Genomic DNA, 25240 nt, shown 5'->3' with positions numbered 1-25240 from the left:
CCCAGTTATCAAAAGGTCTTGGGACACTTTGTTAACCTGCACATCCCCCATACAGATAACAGATGCATCACTAACATTCAAGGGCATAGTGCAGTTTTATAAGTCCAAAGAAATAACAGCTGACTGATCAACCTTTACACCAGGCCGTGTCTTCCATTGAGACTCCTCCTTTATGTACTCAGTTAGAGCAGCATGGACTTGGGCATTGACAAACATTTTATGAGTTGATTTTTTTGGGAAACATCCTTAACAACGAAGTATTATTGACGACTTACCTGAACAACGAAGTCTGAACCACGACAAATCCTGAACAACGAAGTTCTAAACCACGAAGTCCTTAACCACGACTTTTCCCGGACTGCAATGCAAGCTACTACGTCAGTCTTGGTCTCCGAACCTCGGACTGCTCACGTCAGTCATCTCCGCCCCACACCCCTTAAATAAACTTGGAAACAGAAGAGAGGCAAACTCTCTGGCACGATGTCAAAGAAAACAGCTGTAGAAAAACAAGTGAACACAACTGTTCCGGAAGATGTTTACTCCAATAATCTTTGCTGGGACTACATCTAATCAGCATTGAGGAGTAAAAGAGTCATCCAATGTGCACAAGAATTAGCCGTTTCCTATTGGTCAGGATGGGTTATCAGGTGCTACATCACAGTGAGACGCCTCCTCAAAATATTTGCCTAATTCAAGAAGAACCGATTTAACTGGCTCTCTCTGATATTAGTTCAGGGCACACTATGGTGCGTGATTCTCCATGCCCCAGATTTTGACAAGATAGCGCTCTATTCTTCTTGAATTAGGCTATGCAGGTCCCCCAACCCCAACATGACAACTGGATGGAGATATCAGACTAACGGTCTCAGAGGAAGGTTGGAAAGCAGTCAGCCTTCATAATGCCAGCATGGTAATACATTGGGGGAACAAAACACCACGAGTCTCTCCTCCTCCCCATCCATGTTGTCAGGTAGGTGATTTACATTTTATTATAAATCAGTGTCCACATTTTGTAAAAAAAATATTTTTAATAATAAAATGATATGACCTTATTATCAAAAATATGCTTAATCGATATTGTTAATGTTTCGTTTTTCTATACATTTTAATTTTAAAGCTTAATATCAATTTCAACAATTAACAATCATTTGTAGTTTGTCAGGTTTTAGAAAACATAACTTTAAATTTAAATATGATGAAAAAATAAAAAATAAAATGGGTAATGAGCAATGTAAAAAATTTTTGAAGAAGAATTATTATTACAATAGCGCCATCTAATGGCCAGTTACGAATTGTTTTTTTTCGTGGTTTAGGAAGTCGTTATAAAAAACTGTAGTGATTTAGCATAGCTCGTTGTTCAGCTTTCGTGGTTTAAAAAGTCGTGGTTTAGGAAGTAGTTATTTAGTCATACATTCGATTTTTTCGTCACAGATACATCTTGGCTTAATTGAACTTGTTGTGTTGATTGTATGGGGCTGAGTACTTGATTTCCAATTACTCTCAGCTCCTCTGGAAGTATAGAGTCCTCAAGTTCTGCTTGGTCTTCATTCACAGTTTCCAATGCGGGAGTGAATGGACATCACCATTACTCACTTTTGACGGCACCCTTCTGCATAAAGAAACCCTTAATACTAAGATGGGACTAGTTTGGCCCTCTCCTATAGAGGATGGGAGAGGCCCCATACCCTTTATAGGAGCCCCCGGGCTTGAGTTTGGGTTTGACCCAGTTCTTTCCAGTACACTCTCATCGCCTGTCTCAATCATCTCTTGGGGATTTCTTTTTTTTAGAGTGGGTTAGTTTTTTCCTAGCCGCTCTTTGCCTTATTTGTAGCTGTTCTTGAAAGGACGGTTGCACTTGACCTCTCCCACGCCCAGATCTCGTAGTGCATTTTCAAAAGAAGACAACAGAACCTTGAGGAGGTTCCCGATTTCCGGCTAGCTCCCCATCTGTAGTTACACCCCTTGAAAAATGCAAAATTCCACAAGTTCCTCTCGGAGAAGAGCATTTCAATTTGTACAAGCGCCATTTCCTATAGCACCACTTGAAAGCTGCAAAATTTCAAAAGTTCCTTTAGGAGCGGAGCTTTTCAGTTTGTACAAGCGCTATTTCCTTATTGGAATGTTTTCTGTACTATAACCACTTTGATATAGTGACCCTCTAGGCGGCAAGGAACACCTATGCTAAAACAAGCTCAAGCGTAAGCAAGCGGGCAGGTAAACACCACAGCTCCACAGCTCTTACCTCCTAGCCTTGCTTTGGTGCACTGTACGGCACACCACCTGCCTCCTGGCTGCCTCCGTCGAGCTGTTAGCCCAGGGCCTCTGAATTGTATGCCCTCTGCCCAGGGCACAATCACACAAGGTTTGGCTCAATTTGGCTCACCAGTACTCCCAACTCGGTTCCCAGTTCAGCTCGGTCCAGCGCTACTTAGTGCGTGCCGTGGTGTCACAGCATGAGCAGCCCTGCACAGTCTACAACCTTACACCATAAGGCCCCACCTCACAGAGGTCCTGTTGACGGCTAACTGATGGTTATGGAGTGGCCGCCTCAGCGATCCCCCAGACAAACCAGGTCAAGGTATTCTATCTAGGGCAACTTGGAGGAGGAAAAAAGTCCAGGTGAACCTGGAGTAGGCACATCACAGACAGACATATCACTGCGTCCCAGGGACAACATGTAACATGGCTTTGAAGCTAGGGCCACACGATGACTAAGTAGGTATGAAAGCTGTTGCAATGCTAAATGTCCTAAAGAGTCCCATAAGTGCAGAGGAGCAGGTGAACTGAGGCCAGTGTCCTCAACAAGCGCCCAGCTGGGAGAAAGGAAGCCTAGCGCCACAAAGGTTAATGCATGGACGTGCAATATAATGCAGGGGAGCAGATAGGAGCTAAAATGTTGCATAGTGCCCTGGCATCGAACAGGCATGTGCCAGCAAACAAATGGTGGCTCTTGCAGTCAGACCAGGGCTCAATCTGTCTCCCAAACACCCAGTGGCCATAGCGGCAACAGGGAAAGGAGTGTACCGGTGTCAGGTCTGTGTTCCATGAGGGGATAGGGGGAATGCAACAACAGGGTGCAACCATAGACAGCCAAAAAGGCGGTGTGTGTTGGGGAAGGGGGTGGGGGGCGCGTTTCGGCGAGAGTGGATTTGCCCATGCCTACAGGGAAGTTGCAGCCGATGCCAGGAGCCAGTCCTGATCCACTCCCCAATGTCTCAAACACAAGCATCGCACATATATGAAAAGAGGCCACCTCAACAGGAGATACCTTGTGCATGCATCTTCAAGCAGTCACCCCTCCTGGGTGCCACCAACAACACCTACAATTGGGCTTCGGCCCAATGTGACCCCCGGGGCCCACACCAGGTTTTACGCGTTTAGCAGCAAATGCAGTGTGGCACAGGTGAGGAAGGGTGAATGTAGCCAGTCATAGCCTGTGCATGCGTCCCCAGTCGAGTTAGTCGCTGAAACAACTGTTCTGACACCTGCGGCAGGGCCCAGGCCAGACACGACCCCACCAGTGTTCGTGCTGCTGCCCGCAAACAGAGCATGGCTAAAGCGCAATGTTTACAAACTTTTTATGCCTTATCGCCAGGTCTGAAGCCCAGCAGGGACACAAGCACCCAGACAGAGCCGTAAGCCATCACAGTGCTGCTTGCAGTCAGGCCCGTCCACCACTAAGCCTAGGCCCAATAAGACCTTCAGGCTCCTACCAGCTGCCGCACTCAGAGGGGGATGCGGTAACGTGCCACACCCCCAATTCCTTGTGGAACGTCACTGCGATGGATAGCAGCTGGCATGGTCAGAGCCACTCGCGTATTTGCTGTGACTACCAGTAGTGTGGACATCAAATTCAGGAGCCTCTTTTCGTTAAGAACATTAAAGATTGTACCACAGCAGTACTGCTGCCTCGTTTCACTCTGGCACACCAAAAGCTATTGCATTGCCAATAGCTTAAACTCCTGTCAATGCGAGACCTATTGCAAATGCTTGTTAGGATTAGTGACAGATAATGTGGTAGTAGTGGAGGGCCTCCCTATAGTGTGTTCGCCATCTTGGACATACCAGCCACCCACCCTTGAGGTGGACTCTCAAACTGACAAAAAAATTCCAGGACTCTCAAAGACAGTGAAAGAATCCAACTTAGAGAAAGAATGGAGTCTGACCACAAAAATAGAAGGGAAGGACTATAGGGGAGCAGCCAGTGGAGAGATTCCTTCACCATCAAACCTCTTTCTACCTCCAAGAGCTCAGACAGGGAGATCCAAAAGAGGATGCACACAGAAAGCATTGCCACTCCAAAGCATCCATTCTATAATTAGAATAGACGCACTTTCAACCCGTTTGCAGAAGACTGATATGGTATTACAATGCTGAAATGAATGCACTATCTTCCGTTAAAACTGTTTTGACAGGGAGGCAAGCCCCATCACATCATTCAAATTCAAGCCGCTCATCTTTGGAGCACTCAATGTAGAGACAGGGGTTTTAGACATTAAAGCACAAAACTTCAAAAGTGAGGAGTATCCTGTCAGTCTGTGATATAATCGGATGATTTAACACTAAGGAGGGGAGAGGGTCAATAAGTGTGCTCCACCACCCCGAACCCCCTAATCAATAATATAAACACAGGGGTGGGGAGAAAAACCCAAAACAGACAAAGACACAGGGCTCGGAAAAAACTCAAAATTTTTGGGAAAAACTGCCCTCACTCGCACACAATGTGTGTGACATGCATTCATAATCGGATGACCATGTACACACACTTCCAGATTCCACAAACTCCAACACTCCCAAAATGCTCCCAATGCTTAGTAAAATGGTTTTTCCACCACAGAGTATAAATATTCGACCATCCATGGATCCTAGGGGGAATTGAGTCTTCACCAACAGGTAAATCTAACTTGCCAATGGTGCTAAATGGTCGCATCATGCCTAATACATCGTTGCTTCCCACCACTGATTGTTCTGGTACCTCAGAAAAAGACAACTACAACTCCTACTCGGTCACCTCCAAATATACAGATCTGGGCAATTATTCCAATACATTGACCTAGGTCTCTGCCTGGCTTTCCATCCAGTCTGCCTGCCTTTGATATTACCTCCTTTATGTGGGTGACTAGAAGTGAACAGAAATTGAATGCCCCAGCCCCAACCAAGTCTCCACACCCACTGGTTTCAGTCATTACGGAGGAAATCCAACAAGAAGTGCAGTCTGGACTTTTTCGGTCTATGATTTGGGGCTTGATGAGATTGCAGAAGAGAGCTTCCTTACACTAACAACCACAAAAGAAGCAGATCCACACTTGCATAAAAAATACAAATTTCCTCACAAGATCCAGTGTTTTTTCAGTCCGATCTCAGACCAAATGGGGTCTTGTTTCTGCAGTCAGAAGTAACCATGCTTCAGCTCAGTAAACAAGAATGCCCTTGAACGCAGAAAATAAACTCCAGGATGTTTTGCATACAAAGGTTTGTGGCAATGAAGGGACAGCATTAAAAGCGGCTACTGCAACAGCTCTTCAAGGGTGCTACAACAGAGCATTATGAAAGACTGATAATATTTTCCAATCCTTTCTTTGGTCTAGCTCTCTTCACTCCACGCATAAATGAAGAGATGCTGGGGGACAGGGGTCCTGAGGAGTGAACCAGGTACTTTATTATTATTATTCTGAGTTTTGTATAGTGCCTGGTTACCAATAGGCATCCCAGCGCTTCCAGAACATAACACAGCTAAAACAAAATGAAGAGATTTGACAGAAAACAAGAAAGTTTTTAAAAGTTTACGGAAGCGAAGCAGACTAGCTTCCGATCTAAGTTGTAGGGGCAATGAGTTCCACAGGGAAGCCACATTTATTGAGAACCTTCTGCCACCCGTTCTAGCCTTTTTCACCCTGCCAACCTGGAGGAGATGTTGATGGTCAGAGCGGAGGGAACGAGAGGCCTTGTAAGGCTGGACCATCTCCTCAAGAATGGGAGGGCCTACCCCGTGCAAAACTTTGTGGGCAATACAAAGGGACTTGAATTTCACCCTGTCCCTTACGGGGAGCCAGTGCAATGCCCTCAACGCCGGGCGGGCAGATTGACGCCTGGGGAGACCCGTCAAAAGCCTGGCAGCCGCGTTCTGCACTTGCTGCAGTTTATTCAGGGTGGATTCGGGCGCACCCAGGAATAGCGCATTGCTGAAATCCAGCCGCGAGATGATAAGTCCCTGGATGAGAAGCCTACGAGTAGCCACTGGGAGCAGAGGCAGAATCTTCTGGGCTGATCGGAGCAGGCCAAAGCACACGCCAGCGGTCTTTTTGGCATGAGTTTTAAACTTTAATTGAAAGTTCAGTCAGAGGAGAGAATTACCACCCATACAAACATTTTTAAAGCTTCACCCGACCAACTCATTAACAGCAATAAAAGTCTTGAAGGCCGATATATCACCAGGGAATATCTTTGAATGTGGACTTCGCCGCAGCAATACTACGGTAGGAATGCTCAGAAAAACCAACACATTCTTCTTACTTCCCTGCCTCTGGACATTAATACAGGTGCAGGTGGGGTGAAGTGTCAAAGATTATTAAGAAGAATTGCTAAGCATTACTAGAGACAGAGGGGTACTGAACACTGTGCAGAATGGTTATGCACCTGCTCCTTTACCAGAACGCGGCTTTGAAGCTCCAATTAGAATTTTTGAAAGAGGAAATGCAATCTCATCACTAAGTGGGCCTCAAAACACATTTCTCAATCGCAAAGGGGAAAAGGTCTCCACAAAAGCTTTGCTACATAAGAAAGGTCTGAGAAAAAGTTACAGGCCAAACCGCGATTTGAAAAAACGCTACGTGGATCAAAAGGCAAAAGTTTAGAATATTTGGTCTTAATCAAATTTAGCCTCAAATGCAGACAGTCTTCAAAAGGGGTCAAAGGTTTCAAACATGGAGTAATCTGAGCAAACTCAGTCCTACAGTCACCTTTCAAAAGTCCACCCCATTAAGTTTTCAATTAGAAGGGGGCCACTCTAAATAAGTAGTAAGCAAAAAGTGTTTTCTTTGGAGAAGTGTGTACCATAATTATTATGAAATGCCTACAACTGCCAAAAAGAGCCCATCAGCAAGACCAGCCTAATTTCTTCTGGGTTTCACAGTCTCATGCATTTCCAGAATTCTAAAGACAACATTTAACATGGAACCTCATCAACAAACTCTAGAGGATCAATGGAGCCAGAGTCATAACCAGAAAGAAACGACACCTTTTTAAAGAAAAATTCCACTCTCTGCCTTGGCACCAAAATCATAACTCTTTTGCAAGGATTTCCTGTCTATCAGGACTTACTGACTCAATCCACTGGAAAAGACATGTCTAATGGTTTGGGGAGGACATCACAACATGCAAGAACTAGGTTCAGTGCAATTAGCCCACTAGCCCTTCCTTGTCAGGCGTTGGCAGGATTCTTTTTCTAACTGATAAAACAACTCCCGTGTGTTATCTTAACAAGACTTGGCACCAGATCCAGAACTTTTTCAAGGCACTCACAAGCCATCTGGAGAAGTATCATTCACAGAGGCTTCTCAATCAGTGTAATTTTCTAAGGCAGTGCAATACATCTGTAATGGGTGGAAAAGATGCAAGCAGACACTCCCAACTGAGTATGCAAAGAAAACCACAAATCATTGTTGGACAAGTGCTTTTAAGTCATTGTTAAGGCATGAGCCTTTTTACTCATAGAACACTTTGCCACAACTGAAAACAAAATGCATCACGGTATTAAGGCCAAAATCACTGGGGAACGCCCTTTTGATCCATTTTCTATTTGCTTTCCCTCAGATTCACCTGCTATCATTAAGTCTGTTCAAACTGAAAAATTCCAGGATGGTGATCATTGCCCTGAAATGCCAAGGACAATGATGGTTTACAGATTACTTCACCTTTCCAGGAGACTACACAAGAGGGTGTCATGCAAACAAATTTTCTATAAAACTTACAGAGAATGTGTTCCATACCGGTCAGATGTCCATCTTGGGAGCATGATCAGGGGTATGTGCAATGTGAACACTTGAATTTTCGTTAAGACCGTATGGACATTCTTAAAGAGTAAGAAACCAAACAGATTCCTTCAAATGGAATATATTTTATCACAGGTGCTAGCAATAGAACAGGGACTCCTCTGCCTGCCTAGAAATAGCAGCTAACCAGTACATTTTCATCTGGTCAGATCAAGGCTCCAACACACTAACGCAATGTACATTTGGTAACAACTGCTGCCTACATAAAGTCAGTTATCAATTTTTCCAGTGTTAACATTTCTTAGAAGTATTTGTGAATACCACCCCAACCCCAAGAATAGCTGGGTTGCCCCCCCCTTATGTTAAGTTTTCTTTGAACTATTTATGAATTCCAACCCCAATTCTACCCTTGCCGCTACTGCTGGTTTGCAGGGCTGCAAGTTGGAAACCTATGATTCCCTTCATTAAGCATTATTGTCTGTAGTTGAATGTCAAGGTAGACACTTTAGTTAGTTAATCTTTTCTGAGACATTTGTTCCGTTCGTTTTCCACTGTACTGGTTGGATGTTGCAGTTCAGGTTTAGTTAAGCTCCAGAAGTTTGGGTATTTGATTTTTATTTTGTACTGCTTTTTGGAACAACCAATGACGATCCTACAATGCAAAGGAGTGTGTCTCACCTGCAAGTCTAGCTCTGCATTGTACAAATCTTCCTTGACATTATGAACAACCCATACTCCTGCCCTGATGAATTATTGGGTAAGGTATATCACAGTAGCAAGAACTGTAGTTCTGGAGCAGTTGCATGATGGGCTATGGAAGATGCTGCACCTTAAAGAATCAGTGTCCTGATTTCAGTTTCACATGATTCCAGTCTAGCTGACTGCATTTCCCTCAATTTCCTTCAAGAAGTTAAATGTGGGGTTAAGGCAGCAAAATGAGAATATACTGCAAAGAAGTTTTATAAATCCTTTTTTCTGGTATTGAACGGTTTAAAACCGAGATAAAGATGTTTTTCTCATTTGTTACACATAAGGTGTAGATGTTCACCATCTAAATTACTGTACTCACATACGCATGGGTATGACTTTTCTAGGATTTGGATTTTAACCCCTTCGATGCAGGTGACAAAGCCAGCTCGTCATGGGCGTTACCTGCGCACATGACGAGCTGGCTTTGTCACGTAATGCAGGTTTTTTAAAATTTCAGCGCGCAGCGGGAAAACCCGCTAGCGCGCATACGGTTAAGTGAAGATTCCCACAATGTATAGCTAGATTATAAATAACCCAATAGCATAAAAGGCTTCTGGCTACATTACACCAAGTGTTCATTGCTAATCACCCCAAAACAAATCTTTTTTCTTCTGGGTCACTACAACAAACTGAAGGCATGTCCATTTTCTTTATGCAAGACCTGCCTAAAACTCCAACAAGGTTATATGAGGGTCTTCAGATTGGTTGCAATCCTCTAATAATGGGAACGCTTCACACCAACCCTTTGCTCACTGTTCCCCAAACTAACAATCCCAGCTATCCTTTTGATACTGCTTTCCTGTGCGGTAAAGATAGCCCTTTCTCATTCCAGACCTGGCCACAAAATCATTAGGAGACCCCTCTATGAGCCGATGTAGGACCTCTTTAGATAACAAAAGAGCAAAAGGAACCATGAAGCATGTGTACGTCCTTGACACATTCACCTGATTGGCAAGTATGTTGCAACTCTGGGCTTTACTAATCTCTTGCATGTGCAAGAGACATGCACGGCACATGGCTGCGTGTGGACTCGATTTGAGGTACAGCCAGCTCAACTGATGACTGAATCCACAGTCTCAGAATCTCTTTGCTCACTGCCCTTTTTCGGTTTCTAGGAGTATTTAGTGTATATGTTGTAAGATACCTCCATGCATTTGCTCTTAAAGGATGCAGGGGTGGCGCAGTGCTCAGTCCCTAGTGAAGCCTGGGCTGCATAACAGTCCACAACACCCAATTGTAAACATGGTAGGGGTTAAGGGAAGTCTGTACGGTAGCTTAAAGAGCTCATTCACCTAAAATTATTTCTGATGTTTTACAATGAACCCTTTTTTAGAGTGTTTACAACAGACGTTTTTTTAAAGCCTTATGTATCGTGGAGCTAAACACATTTCTCAAAGTTTAAATAAACTACACAATCGCAGTCTTCCACAATTCAAATTGAAATGTCCAGAGTGTTTTAGTTAAGCACATTGGCTTACTCACGATATTTTGACCAAAAGGGACTGAAGTGAAGACCCGAAAGGGTGCAATGAGTGAGATTGACTGTCTACAGCCTCCAATCCCCTAAGGTAATCGGCGAAAGCATCTCAGATTCCAGGGTCTACCAGAAAGAAGCTTTCATCATATCGCAACCGTCTAAAGACTAGGCACAGAGCAAATGTAAGCACTAAACTATGCCTATGACTACACTCCACATCTAAAAATCCCAATATCCAACAGCATCTCTAAATCAGTCATTGTAGAGCACACCATTGCATTGGAACTCATTCAGTCTCCAGGCCTTCACAATACTTAAGGGTTACCCTGCTCATTACAGTGCACTACACCTCAGGCCTTAAATACAATCTTCAAGGCAAGGCGAGCAGATACTCACAGGCACAATGGCACTGGCTTTCATGGGTTTAAGGTTCCTTCCCCTCAGGTCTGTGACAACAAAGGGCAGCGAGATTTTATCATCTTCATACTCTAAGTGGGGAAGAGAGAACAAATATGAACAAGAAGCAAAATAAACATGGCCCACTGAGTTAAAGATCTAAGTATAGAACAAATAAAAATGAAGGCAAATGCGCCCGTGAGAAGAAACTGGAAAATAAGAGGAGATAGAGCACACAGGATTCACCTCATTCAAAGGCAAGACAAGGAAAATACTGGAAAAGAAAAAGAATAAGGTTACTTAACTATAAGAGTGCTTTTTCAACGTTTACAGATTACACATTCACATGCTGGGCAACTACCTATCAATGTGTAGTGGCAATCAATCAGATCTCAATTTCACCTTCATATTGCCCTTACCCCTGCGATCATGTTGTGTGATTAACAAAAAGTTGTGATATTAGAAATTAAATAAGCGTTTAACCACTCACATACGTAGTGGTTATGGTGTGTTGTATGTGCATCTGTAATTAAGATGCGAAACTAAAGTTACAGGTAAGTAAACATTTTCTTGGGCAGAGCAACCTGTTCCAGATTTAGAAGCCAGACACTGATTTTACAACACTGGTCATCTTCCAAAAACTGGAGACAGGTGTGATGGCAGAGTAGCAGCAAATGAGTTGCTTAGCAGTTTAATATTTCAGTGTTTTCTTGTAGATTGAATATGCTCTTTCCCAAGAGAAGCTCATTTGTAACTATTGAATACATTTTACTATCCATTTAGTGATGGACATCTTGGACACCACTTTTCCATTAATTATCATTGAAAAGACACAGACCCGAGCATTAACAAATTATACACAAGTCAGCTGAAGTAATTACCAAAATGGCGAAGAAACATGAAATCAAGGTGGGGGCGTGGCCACGGCGGCGAGCGGAATGGCGGCTCCGCAGTGAAGCTCCTCCGAGCGGGCGCCATGTAACGGCACACAGAGATGCTGACCGGAGTTTTTGACCGCGCCTCGGACCTGTGAATGCCTCCAGATGACAGCGGATCGTGATTGAGCCATTTCCGTGCCGCCGGAGCGGCCGGACGCAGAGATCACGGCGGAGGGGTCCTGAAGCCTCCGGGCGTCGGCGCCATCATCCCTCTGCGCTGGAGCGCCGGGTGAGTCCCGCTCCGCCTTGGCCTTCCGCCCCCCCTTTAGTGCTGCTCCCTTGCTGGGTTGTTGTGGGGGCCACCGCTACTGCGCGGTTCCTGCTCCCAGGTTTCCTGGTCCCTGGCTGCGTTCGGGGCCTTCGGCCCGGTCGTGTTGGGAAGCCGGGGCCTGGAGTTCGGGATCTCGTGGCCTTGGGGTGTTGCCTGCGGAGCCTTGCCGGGGGTGGAGGGGGGGGTGCGCGGCTGCTGGAGGGCTCGGCACCTTATTCGGTGCTGCCCGACGGCCCCGATGTGCCTCTGTGCTTCATGCTGCCGGATCGCCTTGAACAGCTCCAACACATGTTCCTTGAGCACTCCATCGATTAAGGTTGCGGCGTGCTGCACGTGGACCCTGCTTTGAAACGATCCGTGGCCCTGCCTGTGACTGACCTGCGCCTCCTTGAACTTTCTCTCCTGGTCTGAGCCCACGCTACCTGCTGGGTGGGGGTCATACCCGACCACCTGCGCTACAATGGATCCCTGCTCCCTGCCATTGTCGCTGCGTTTGCGACCCCGTCACACGACTGCGGCCATGGGGAAGAAGGACCCGGCCCAAAGGACACTGAACTTTGATAAACCTCCTCCACCGACTGCGGATCCCCCCCCCCCCCCCCCCGGGCACGACGTCGGGAGCGCAGGGGGCACCGGATACTGGCGACGCGACGTCAATGATGGCCGCCATGATGGGGGAGATGCGCGCCGGCTTTAAGGCGCTGGACACTCGCTTTGATAGTTTGGAAAAGAAACTGGCGGACATTGGCTCCACGGTGCAGGCTCACGACCGGAGACTGGATCTAGCGGAATCTAGGGTGTCTGATCTGGAGGACGGATCATCCAAAGCTCTGAAAAGGCTGGAAAGGGTCGAGAAAATTCTTAAAGACGTGGCCATCAAGAATGAGGATTTGGAAGCGCGGAGCCGGCGCAATAATATCCGTATCCTTGGCGTGGCGGAGACGACGGCCACGGGCAGATTCGATACCTTTGTGGAGAAGCTCCTCATCGAACTGTTTGGCAAGGACACCTTCACAACCGGCTTTGTGGTGGAAAGGGCCCACAGAACTTTGGGACCTAGGCCAAACCCAGGACTACCACCCCCGGCCCATCATCGCCAGAATCATGAACTTTCGAGACGCCGCCCTCCGGGCTGCACGGGAAATGGGTGAGGTACAGTGGCAAGGGAGTAAGCTATCTTTTTACCCGGACTATACTTTGATGGTGCAGGAGGCGCGTCGGAAGTATACCAGTGTCAAGGCGGCACTCCGCAATCTCGGCCTAAAATACAGCATGCTGTACCCTGCCCGGTTGAAAGTGGACGTTCATGGCAGGTTCCGCATTTTTGACTCTCCAACGTTGGCTCAAGAATTCTGCCGCACCTACAAACAGGGGCCGGGTTCGGCCTCGGGCTCTAGGCCTGCATCTCCGCAGCAACCGGACACACAAGCCAGCGCAGATTTATTCGCTGACTCTGGCCGAGGCTGAACACCTATAACACTCCGCCTGGGGTTTTTCATGGTTGTCCACCGGGGTGTGTGGTTTCATCCGGTCTTCTATGCTTGCTAATATCTACAATGTTGTGCTATTGGGTTGCCCGCTCGGGGGTAGGCGTTGCCTCCCCCTATGTCGTATGCCTATGTGTTTTGCTCTTGTTTCTGGGGCGTTTTACGCTTCGATTTGCAGAAATGTTCCGAAGCTTTGCATTACTGTTTACTGTTCTTCTGCATTGTTGTTCGTAACCTGAATGGGTTCTGCCTCTCTTGGGGTGCGGGGAGGCTGGGTGGCGGGTGGGGGAGGGGATTTATATGGTTTTTTTGGTCCTTTTTTCTTTTCGTTATTCTTATTGTCTTTTGCTTGCGAGGCACGTATTGTTGGTTGGTTGCATCACTGCTTCTTGCTTGCGCATTTTGACTTACACCCATGGCCCGGGTAGGCTTACAGGTTGGACCATCGGGCTGGTACTGATGACATGGAATGTAAGGGGGCTGAATTCCACTCGTAAAAGGAAACAGGTTATGCAGTACGTGGAGAGGTATAAGGCAGATGTCCTTTTGTTACAAGAGACCCACATGACTCAGGCGGACACATCATCCTTTGCGGGTCCCTTTTGTCTTTACACAGCAAAACGGACAGCGACGGGAGATACGCTATGTTGTCTGGACAGCTACATGGACATAAAATTGCTTTTGTGGTGGTCTATGGTCCGAATGTCGACTCCCCGACCTGCTTTGAAGACTTGTACCTCTCCCTTTTACACTCGGACATAGACATGCTGGCGATAGGGGGCGATTTCAACATGCTGATGGACGCTGGTAGGGATAGTACATCCACCTCCCCCGATCGCAAGCCACTCGCCCGCGCAGCAGTGGCGTCCATATGCTCCCATTTCTCCCTTCTGGACATTGAGGCCACACTACACTCTAACTCTCCTGTTTTCACACATCACTCTGGCTACCACAATACCAGCACCAGGATAGATTACTGGCTACTTTCTCCGGGATTGGCGGGCTGGGTCACGAACCATAGCACTCCTCCCCGCACTTTTTCAGACCATTCCCCCGTTGTCCTGTCCCTGGCAGTTCCCCGTTTGGGTGGCTACGAACGGCAGTGGAGGTTCCCTGGGAGGGCTTTAACAGACCCGGTATTTGTAGAGGAGGTGCGCACTGCGATTGAGGACTATTTTGACCTGAACACAGGTTCGGTGACCACCTGGGCTACACTTTGGGAGGGGTTCAAAGCTACCATGAGGGGGGTCTGCATTACTAAACATGTTGGGGCGCTGCGAGAAATCCGTGCCACTCTGTCTCGCTTGGAGAAGGAGTTGCAGGCTGTCGAAAATGAGATCCTTACTAATCCCACCCCGGGCAACGAGGCACGTCGCCTCGAGCTGCTCCTGGAGTTTAGAGACACGGCAGACAAGGAACTGAAGTATGTAGGCAAATACCACACGGCATGCCAGTACGGAGAGGGCGATCGGCCAGGTAGATTGCTGGCTCAGCTTTTGCGCCCACCCCGTCAGGCGACGTATATTACTGAGATAACTGACACACAAGGTGTTCGCCAAGTCACCACCCCAGCCATCTGTGGCGCCTTTTTGGCCTACTATAAGCAACTTTACTCATCTGCCCTCACGGAGGAGTGTCGCGATCCTGGGCCATACATCAATGAGATCGCTATGGTGTACCTAGAGAGATACATGCAGGATTTTTTGGCCCATCCCATCACGCCGGAATTGATCACGGAGGAGATTGACTCCTTGAAAGGATCTTCGGCGCCTGGTCTTGATGGCTTCACGGCGGAATTCTATCAGGCATACAAGGAAGAACTAGTGCCTATTCTTATGGAGGTGTACGCCGAGGCCTTAGACTTTGGCATTCTTCCTCCGACTCTTCGCGAAGCGGTCATAGTTCTGCTGCTCAAGCCAGGACGTGACCCCACGGCCTGCAGCTCCTATCGCCCACTTTCGCTTCTCAATCTGGACTATAAGATCCTAGCCAAAGCGCTGGCGATGCGGTTGGCGCTGCTGGTCAACGCCATTATATCTCCGGCACATTCAGGCTTTGTCCCCCAGAGATTAACATCGCTCAACCTGCGCACGATTTTCTCGGTTCTCCATAGAATCGACCCAGCCACCCCTGCTGCTGCGGTCTTTTTGGATACCGAAAAAGCTTTCGATACGCTGGAATGGCCTTTTTTTCTAGATGTGATGGGCAGGATGGGTATGCCTGCGATGTTTGTCGCGACGGTGGAACTGCTGTACACCGCTCCTGCGGCCCGCATTCGCATTAACGGCACCATATCCGACAAATTTACTCTATCGAGGGGTACCCGACAGGGATGCCCCTTGTCTCCCTTGCTTTTTATTTTGGCGATGGATCCCCTGGTGCGGCACTTACAGGAAAAACATCTCCATAGAGGGCTACAATTCCGAACGGGGCCTCTATTGGTCTCGCTATATGCGGACGACATGGTACTGTATGTCCGTACTCCGGAAGCCAATCTACGACCCCTGCTATTTGAGATTGAACGTTTTGGTGAATATTCTGGCCTTAGGGTCAATTGGCACAAGTCACAGCTATTTCCCCTAACCCCCGCCACCACGCAATGGCCCTACTCCCTCCCACTGGAGTGGTGTGAGGACTCAGTTAAATATCTGGGAATTCACATACACCTTGATACAGTGTCCATTATTCGCTTAAACTATGGCCGAGCCCTTGATTTTCTGGAAGATAACACTGACAGATGGCTGCGTCTCCCCTTGTCAATGGCTGGTCGCATTGCCATCGTGAAGATGGTTGTTCTCCCCCGTTTTTTGTACCTCTTCAACAATATCCCAATTCCTCTTACCAAGATTTTTTTTACGCAATTACGCACGCACTGCTGAGGTTGGTACTGGGGGGCAAACGCCCACGACTAGCTTGGCGCACGCTTACGCTGCCATACGAGAGGGGCGGCTTTGGGGTCCCGGATTTCCACCTCTACTACCTGTCCGCCCAGTGCTCCTATGCACACTCTTGGTATCATCCTGATGCCAGGATTCCGCACTTACGGCCTGAAGCCGACGCGGCGCTGCCAGTGAGCCTTGCACAAGTTCTCCCTAAGGGTCTGCCCCTTGATAAACGGGACATACTCCCGCTCACCACGACGACATGGGCCTGGGACAAACAAACGCATGCTTCGCATAAAGGCGCTGTACTCCCCCGCCCTCCCGCTACCCAACTCCCACTGGCTCCCCATAACAGGCGAAGCGGTGGTCTGTAGGACACTGGCGAAGTTCCAATTGCTCACGATTGGTGACCTATTCCCCGATGGCCACGTCTTTACTCTCACTGAGGATCCCCGCTTCACAGACCGCACATTTATGGACACATTCATTCTTGCTAGAATACGAGCGATGCTGAGAGCATCCTTCGATACATTTCCTCTCCCGCCTGAAGATACCCCGGCCCTTACACACATCATACAGAACACATCGGGGGCACACATGGTGTCGAAACTTTACAAACTATGCTTGCTTGCGCTTCCCTCGTCAGACGACATGGTCCGTACCGCTTGGGAGCTGGATCTAGGCACACAGATCACTGACGATCAATGGGAAGCGTGCTGTGCCATGACCAGGGAGGTTTCCATGAATGCCAGACACAAGCTTATACATTTTAAATTCCTCCGCAGGCTGTACCACACTCCAGCACTTTCACATAGGATCGACCCCACCAGATCCCACAACTGTCCTAAATGTGGGGCCCCCCAGGCTGACTTTGCTCACCTTTCCTGGACCTGCCCGAAACTACACACCTACTGGGTTGAAATACACAGAACGTTAGGTGAAATACTGACATTGTCATTAACTGTCACGCCCGAGATTGCTTTGCTGGGGTATGTGTCCAATTTCCCTCTCAAAATCCGCAGATTGGCGTCCATTTGCTTCCTGCTCGCCAAGAGAGGTGGCGCTCGCTGCTTTGGTGCTCGCGTCGCGCTCCCACGGCTGCGTCCTGGCTTAGGAGCGTGGCGCACTGTAATATGAACAGCATGGAATATTCGGAACAGCTTCCGACCTCCTCCCGCCCCGTGGATATTTGGGGCCCTTATCGTCATTATATAACTGAAAAGGTGAAGATAGCGTCCTCTCAATCCCTACATCCCAACACTCCGACTGGGGTGGGTTAGTTTGTGAACTCTCCCGACTTACACCCGCTTTGGGATTGCCCTCGAGGAGACACACTTACTTCCCTTGGGAATGATGTTCTGATTTAGATAGACCAGTGGTTCTTCACTTTTCCCGACATTGGGGCACTTTCTTGCTGGGGATGTGGGAAGTGGGGTGGTGCTGATCCGTCCCATGCTTGGTTTTGTCCCTTGACACTAATGTTGGCTCTTGTCGGATGCTTCTGCCCTTCCATGATGGTGCCGGTCATCATCGCTGTTTGCATTGTCCTAAGATGGTTGTCACAGATAGTTATGTGCATTGTCTTGCCAACTGACTTAAGGTACTGTTCTCGCAGGATCTTCAGTATGATTTCTGTTATGTTTTTTTGTTGCTATTTCTATGTTTTTTGATTTACAATATGTCCACTCCTGTTGCCTTATTAGAAAAATAACACCACTGTGTACATGTCATCCTGCTATGCAATCTTACTGTACAGTGGCAAGTTCAATTTGTATTTTTAATGCCGCCACTCACTATTCCAATTTACAAGCTCTGTATCGAAATGATGTAACTGAAGATTGCTTTACTGACTTCAATAAAGTGTTAAAAAAAAACATGAAATCAAGGTTGGCTTTCATGTACTCTTTCCAAGGAAGTCTGATTAAGAACCAGATTACCAGGATTGTCCCGGCTCAGAAAGAGGTAATTAATTGCTCACTTCACCATGGCAATGACCTAGCCCACTTGATAAAAAACGGTGCTTCAGCAAATACAGAGAACTCTCCCTGTTACACGATAGGCAGGGTTTTGACTAGAAATAGGAAGAGTCTATGTATGTAGATTTAAAATAAGGAGCTACACACAAGCCTTGGAGATAATCAACCACCAATGTTTAGCTGGTCAGTGGCCATCAAAGCAGTTACTGCGACATCTTACTCAGTAGCAGGGCTCGAAAAATCTAAAAATTGTTACTGGACCGGCAGGACTAGTAATTTTGAAAAAAATACTCAACCTAACTGATGCACTTGACCTCTGTGAGATAATGTGACAAGTAAGGAAAATGTTACTTACCAGTCATATATCTGTTCTTGGCATGTAGGGCTGCAGAACCACACACTGTTACACAGATCACCATCTGGTGGTGGGCCCGGATGATTACACTGTTTTTCTTGGAAGAGTCTTTGTCTGTTGGATGACTCCTCCTGTAGATCGTAATGGGCATCAACTCCATCTTCAGATTGTTTTCGTCATTGGGCAAATGATGGATTTGTAGGAGTATAACTAAGGATGTCCATGTATTGTGTATCTAATGAAGATATTACTGGAACAGATGTAGGTAGCCGGGGAGGCGGGTGGGCGTGTGGTTCTGCAGCCCTACATGCCAAGAACAGATGCATACTGGTAAGTAGCATTTTCCGTTCGAGGCATATGGGCTGCAGACCACACACTGTTGCATCGATTGCACAGCAGTTTTCTCCCTTCGCGGCGACCATCCGTAACTGCTGCAGTAGATTGAAATAATGTTTTGAGTACAGCCTTGCCCACAGTAGCTTGTTGCTTTGCCTGCACATCTACACAGTAGTGTTTTGTAAATGTGTGCGGTGTAGACCATGTAGCTGCTTTACAGATATCTAATGGTTTATTTCCTAGGAATGCCATAGATGCCCCTAATTTATGGGTAGAATGAGCCCTAGGGGGAATGGATAGTGTGTTTTGCTTTTTGGTAACAACTATGAATGCACTTAATCCACCTTGCAATGCCTGATTTTGAAATAGGATTGCCTTTATGTGGAGGAGAAAAGGACACAAACAGTTGTGTTTTACGAAACAGTTTTGTCCTGTCAATGTAGTAGAGGAGTGCTCTTTTTACATCTAAGGTGTGTAGAGGTCTTTCTGCAACTGTTTGTGGTTGGGAAAAGAATACTGGCAACTCAATAGATTGGTTGAGGTGGAATGGTGAAATTACTTTTGGTAGGAATTTTGGGTTTGTCTTAAGAACCACTTTGTTGTGATGGAGTTGTATAAATGGTTCTTGAATTGTCAATGCCTAAATCTCACTTACTCTTCTGAGTGAGGTAATAGCAACTAAAAATGCAACTTTCCATGTAAGGAACTGTAACTCACACTTATGTAATGGTTCAAATGGAGGACCCATAAGTCTAGTGAGAACAATATTTAAATTCCATACCAGAGAGGGTGGAATTCTGGGAGGTTTTAATCCTTCCATAAACTCCTTGATGGCAGGTACTCTAAACAATGACAAATTGTTTTGAAGATAAGCTGCTATAGCAGCAAGATGTAACCAGATTGAGGAGTACGCTAAATTACATCTTTGTAGATGAAGTAGGTAGCACCCGATGTTTTGGTGTACCACGGTTGTCTTGCCTACGTTGGTGCTATGAGAATCAATGTGAGGGAATGTTGCTGTAGCTGGCGTACCACTAACGGAATTAGTGGGAGGTGGAAAAGCGTACGCAAATTTGTTTGACCAACTCATCCATACCGCATTGCCTTTGGATAAAGGATGTGGGTATCTGGCAGTGAAGATTGGGCATTTGGAGTTGTGGTGTGTGGCGAACGGATCTATCTCTGGCTGTCCCCACTTGTGAAAGAATGGTTAAAGAACTTGTGGATGAAGTTCCCACTCGTGTATCTGTTGTCTTTGATGACTTAACAGATCTGCAACTTGATTGTGAACTCCTGGTAGATGTTCTGCTAACAGAAAGATGCTTTGAGGAATGGCCCACCTCCATATGCTCTGCGCCAGCCGGGAAAGCTGTACAGAGTGTGTTCCTCCTTGTTTTTGGATGTAATACATGGCCGTCATATCGTCTGTACGAACCAGTACAGCCTCTCTTGAGAGGTAAGGTTGAAACGATTTTAGAGCTAGGAAAATCGCTAACAACTCCAAATGATTTATGTGGAGTAACTTTTGTTGCGGTGTCCATGAACCTTGTACTGTGTGTTTCTCTAAATGCGCTCCTCATCCTGTGAGAGAGTCGTCTGTGGTTAGCACCACTTGTGGAACAGGCTCTATGAATGGCCGGCCCTTGGAAAGGTTTTTGGTGTTCCACCACTGCAGAGAGCAATATGTCCAGTCATCTACCACCACCAGATCGGTTATTTGTTGTTAAGCCCGATTCCACTGACTTACCAAACACTGTTGTATGGGGCGCATTTGTAGTCTTGCGTACGGTACTATAAAATGTAAGATCATTCCTATCAATTGCATAAACACTCAAGCTGGTAGTCAGTCCTGTAGTTTTGAAGCAGAGGTTGCTTTGTGAGACTTATCGTCCGGGGCTTTGGATCACAAGCCTTTCAGCGGTTTCATTACGTAAGGCTTCTTCTTTTCGGTGTCCTTCACTGTCTTTCTCGCTGCTTGCTTTTTCTCTGTATCTGCCGCGTAGATCTCAATGTCAAATTCTTTTTCATGAGCGGTGTCTGCTTCCTTAACATTGTCCTAGTCATCGTTGGATAGGTCAAGGTCCTTTGGCAAAACATGGGTCCTTGTTTGCGGGCCATGGTGGTGTAGTATTCCAGCCTTTGTCTTCGACGTACCATTAGAGTCTTGGGTACAAAAGTAGCGCAGTCCTAGTCTCTGATTTTTTGGAAGATAGTTTGCAGACCTCGTGGAGCCCACTCCAGGCAAACTTCTGCTGGCATTTGGTGAAAAGTTTAAAGGGGGTGTTTTCCATGACCCTTGCCTGGCTTTATTCTCAGACAAAGTGGCAGGGTCCCCCGGTGAGGCAAAGAGAAGGGTCACCCTCATTGTTGCTCTTTTTGCGGTCTTCTGAGAACAGGTCGGTTTTCTTCTGAAATGAAATTTCGACTTTCAGTGCTCTTCTGTTGCTTCCAGACCCATCGGCAGAAAAAGAAAATCTGAAGATGGTGACTTCAGACAGGAACTTCTGTGGAACCATTTGACATCATACAGGGGGTGGACATACCACCAAATACTGGTTTGGCAACACCAACAGAGTTGCGGGGGGTGGGGGTGATTTGGAATTCCAGAACTGCCCAGCATGTGAATCCAGAAAAGGATTCATGTTCCAAAACAATACTCCCCTATAACACTGCAGTTCGTAAAGTAACAGATTCACATACTGTGTACCCTCCTGCCATCTAGGGTTACATTTGGAATACTGTTTATTTGTTTTTTGGCTCTACAGTGTGCTGACTACGACCCCTGTGATGTGGCCCCTTATGTAAGCAGTCAGATGAGCTCACTGAATATATGATGCAGTCACCCCCTATTCTAGATGTCAAAGATGGACATGCACAAAAGGAGAATGTGGTCACTTAATCCATCATAGAATCCACTTTGGCCCGTAATTTCTCTATAACTGCTCCCAATAAATATTTCTGGCCAACATCAGTTGAATTTAAATTGATTTCCTCTTGCTTGTCAATTGTACACACGGGCATCAGTCAACTGTCTACACTATCGGTACAAATGAATGTTTCCTAAGGAAGTGAGCTTCTGCAAATGTTCAACATTTGATAAACACTTGAGAAGTACACTGCTGATGTTTCTGTGACTTTGGTGTAAAGTTCAAAGTCCAGTATAGTCCCATATCTTTGGTGAGAAATATGAAGTATGCAGAGTATAATCCTTGTCCTATTTGCTAATGAAGCTTAGCGTGAAGCCTTCCTGTACTACCAGAGGCTCCACAATTCATTTTGACTTGGAAGCAAAACAAATACATGTTCAACATGGTGATCATAGGGCTTCACAATGAAATACATTCTGTCAGTGGCAGGCTCAAAAGGGGCCTATGTACTTTAAAATCTGCTGACGCCCATACTAGGAATCACAGAACAGTTGCTTTTCATGTTTATGATCATAACCCAACTCGTAGGTTTCGGAGTTAATGTTTGTGATGTCAGCAAACCAGTTTTAGCGAAACGCCTGTGCATGGGCATGAATGGGTTTATTTTACAGCCATGATTCTTCTCTAAGAGGGGAAGTGGCTTCCATCCGTATACTTGTAAAACCATCACAATGTAAATCAAAGAACATTTTTGCAGCTTTGTGCAAGGAATTTAATTTTTGAGGCTCCTGTATGCACAGTTATCTACATTGCCACAATCCCAATACTCTTATATGAATGTCAGCAGCCCTACATGCCAAGAACAGATGCATACTGGTAAGTAGCATATTCCGTTCGAGGCATGTGGGCTGCTGAATTCATATCTGTGCATAGACTGTATAGCAGTATCTCCTCTAGCGGTGGTTAGCTGTGCCAGCTGCAGAAGTTTGAAAGAGAATTTTGAGGACAGCCTGGCCTACAGCAGCTTGCTGCTTTGCTTGCACGTCTACACAGTAGTGTTTTGTGAAAGTGTGTATGGTAGTCCATGTGGCTTCTCTACATATGTCTTCAAGAGGAATATTCCCTAGGAAAGCCATGGATGCCCCCATTTTGCGCGTAGAGTGTGCTCTTGGGGGCATCGTTAAAGTGTGTTTAGCCTTTTGATAACATATTAGAATGCATTTAACTATCCATCTGGCTATGCCTGACTTTGGTATGGGATTCCCTTTATGTTGTGTTGAAAAAGCAACAAATAATTGCTTTGTTTTTCTAAATAATTTCGTTCTGTCCACATAATAAAGCAGAGTTCTCTTTACATCCAGTGTGTGTAGGGCTCTTTCAGCTACTTACTGGATTTTGGAAGAACACTGGCAGTTCTATTGATTGATTAATATGGAAAGTGGATATGATCTTTGGCATAAACTTAGGGTTTGTTCTAAGTACTACCCTGTTAGCATGTATCTGCAATAAGGGTTCATGAATTGTTAGTGCTTGTAGCTCGCATGAGTGAGGTAATGGCAATCAAGAATGCCACCTTCCATGTCAGAAATTGCAATTCGCATGAGTGTAGAGGTTCAAAAGGAGGTCCCACAAGTCTGGTAAGTACTATATTTAGGTTCCAGACTGGGGAAGGTGGGTGCTATGGAGGAATTAACACTTAAGACTCTCGATAAAAACCTTGATTGCTGTTAATCTAAACAGTGAAAGGTGTTGTCTGTTTTGGAGATATGCTGCTATAGCAGCGAGGCGTAGTCTTATAGAAGAGTATGTCAGGTTGCATCTTTGAAGATGCAGTAGATAACATATAATGTTCTGTATGGAAGCATCTAACGGGTTTATTTGGTTATTGTTGCAGTAAATAACAAATCTCTTCCATTTAGCTGCATAGCACGCTCTAGTAGTTGGTCTCCTTGCCCCTTTAATGATATTCATGCAGTCTGGAGGCAAGTTAAGGTATCCAAATTCTATGACTTCAGGAGCCAGATCGCTAGGTTCATCTGATTGGGATCTGGGTGTCTGATTTCCCCATGGTTCTGAGTTAGAAGATGGGGTGCGAGGCGTAGCCTTTGATCAGGAACTACTGAAAGCTCCATGAACGTTGTGTACTATAGCTGTCTCGCCCATGTGGGAACAACTAGGATCATTCAGAATCAGTGGTGCTGGGGGAAAAGGGTACGCAAATCTGCCTGACCAGTTCATCCATATCGCATTGCCCTGTGACAACGGATTTGGGAACCTGGCTGCAAAGTACCAGCATTTTGAGTTTTCGTTTGTGGCAAACAGGTCTATCTCTGGGTGCCCCCACTTTTTTGAAGAATGGCTGGAGAACTTGGGGGTGAATCTCCCATTTGTGTAGTTGTTGGCTGTGTCTGTTGAGCAGATCCGCTATTTGATGGTCTTTCCCTGGGAGGTGTTCTGCCAGGAGAAAGATGTTTTTTGGAATTGCCCACTTCCATATGCTCTGTGCCAAGTGAGACAGCTGTGGAGAGTGTGTTCCTCCCTGTTTTTGGATATAGTACATGGCTGTCATGTTGTCCGTCCAGATTAACACAGTCTTGGTGTACAAGTATTTTTGGAATGCTTTTAGGGCTAGGAATATTGCCAGCAACCCTAGTTGGTTGATATGCAGTTTATTTTGTTTGATTGTCCAGAGCCCTTGTACTGTGTATTGAAGTAGGTGGGCTCCTCAACCGGTCAGTGATACGTCCGCTGTTAGTACTAGTTGTGGAACCAGCTCTTGGAACAGTCGCCCCTTGGAAAGGTTTTGTGGGTTCCACCACTGCTGAGAGTTGTAAGTGCGACTGTCTACCAACACTAGGTCCTTCAGTTGTCCCCAAGCTTGGTTCCACTGCCGTGCTAGGCACTCTTGCAGTGGACGCATTTGAAGTCTGGCACGGGGGACAATGAATATGCAAGAGGCCATCATGCCTATGAGCTGCATGAAGACTCGAGCTGGCAAAGAGTGTTGTGGCAGAAATGCGCGGATGAGCATCTGCATGCTGGCTATCCTCGCTGAGTTTGGATATGCCTTTGACACTGAGGTATCTATAGTAGCTCCCAGATATTAGTGTGTGTGGGATGGTTGTAGATGCGATTTTGGGTAGTTTATTGAAAAACCTAGGCTGTATAGCAGCTGAAGTGTTTGAGACGTGTCTCTTACACTCTGTTCGTACGATTTTGCTTGTATTAGCCAATAGTTTAGGTATGGAAACACATGGATGTGTTGCCTCCTGAGATGAACCGCTACTGTCGTTAAGCATTTTGTAAACACTCTTGGTGCTGTGGTTACCACGAAGGGGAGAACCTTGAATTGGTAGGGTTGACCTATTTTGAACCAGAGATATTTTCTGTGAGCTGGATGGATGGGTATGTGAAAATACGCATCCTTGAGGTCCAATGTTGCTAGGAAGTCTCCTTGCTGGAGCAACGGGAGCACTTGCTGTAGTGTGATCATATGGAAGTGCTCAGACAGTAT

General features: G+C 46.3%; 1 protein-coding gene across 1 annotated transcript in view; it reads right to left on the bottom strand.

Annotated features, from left to right (window-relative positions):
- The window catches only part of DCAF15 (DDB1 and CUL4 associated factor 15), a 237310-nt gene that overhangs the window by 66721 nt on the left and 145349 nt on the right, over window positions 1-25240 (bottom strand). The window contains exon 8 of the mRNA XM_086963642.1: window positions 10615-10706. Coding sequence (XP_086819768.1) covers window positions 10615-10706 — 92 coding nt within the window. The remainder of the gene's footprint in view (window positions 1-10614; window positions 10707-25240) is intronic.

This window comes from Lissotriton vulgaris, chromosome 1_1 (genome assembly GCF_964263255.1).
Source record: "Lissotriton vulgaris chromosome 1_1, aLisVul1.2, whole genome shotgun sequence".
NCBI lineage: Eukaryota > Metazoa > Chordata > Amphibia > Caudata > Salamandridae > Lissotriton > Lissotriton vulgaris.
Note: the sequence above shows the minus strand (reverse complement) of the source record. Positions and strands in the feature narration are given on the sequence as shown.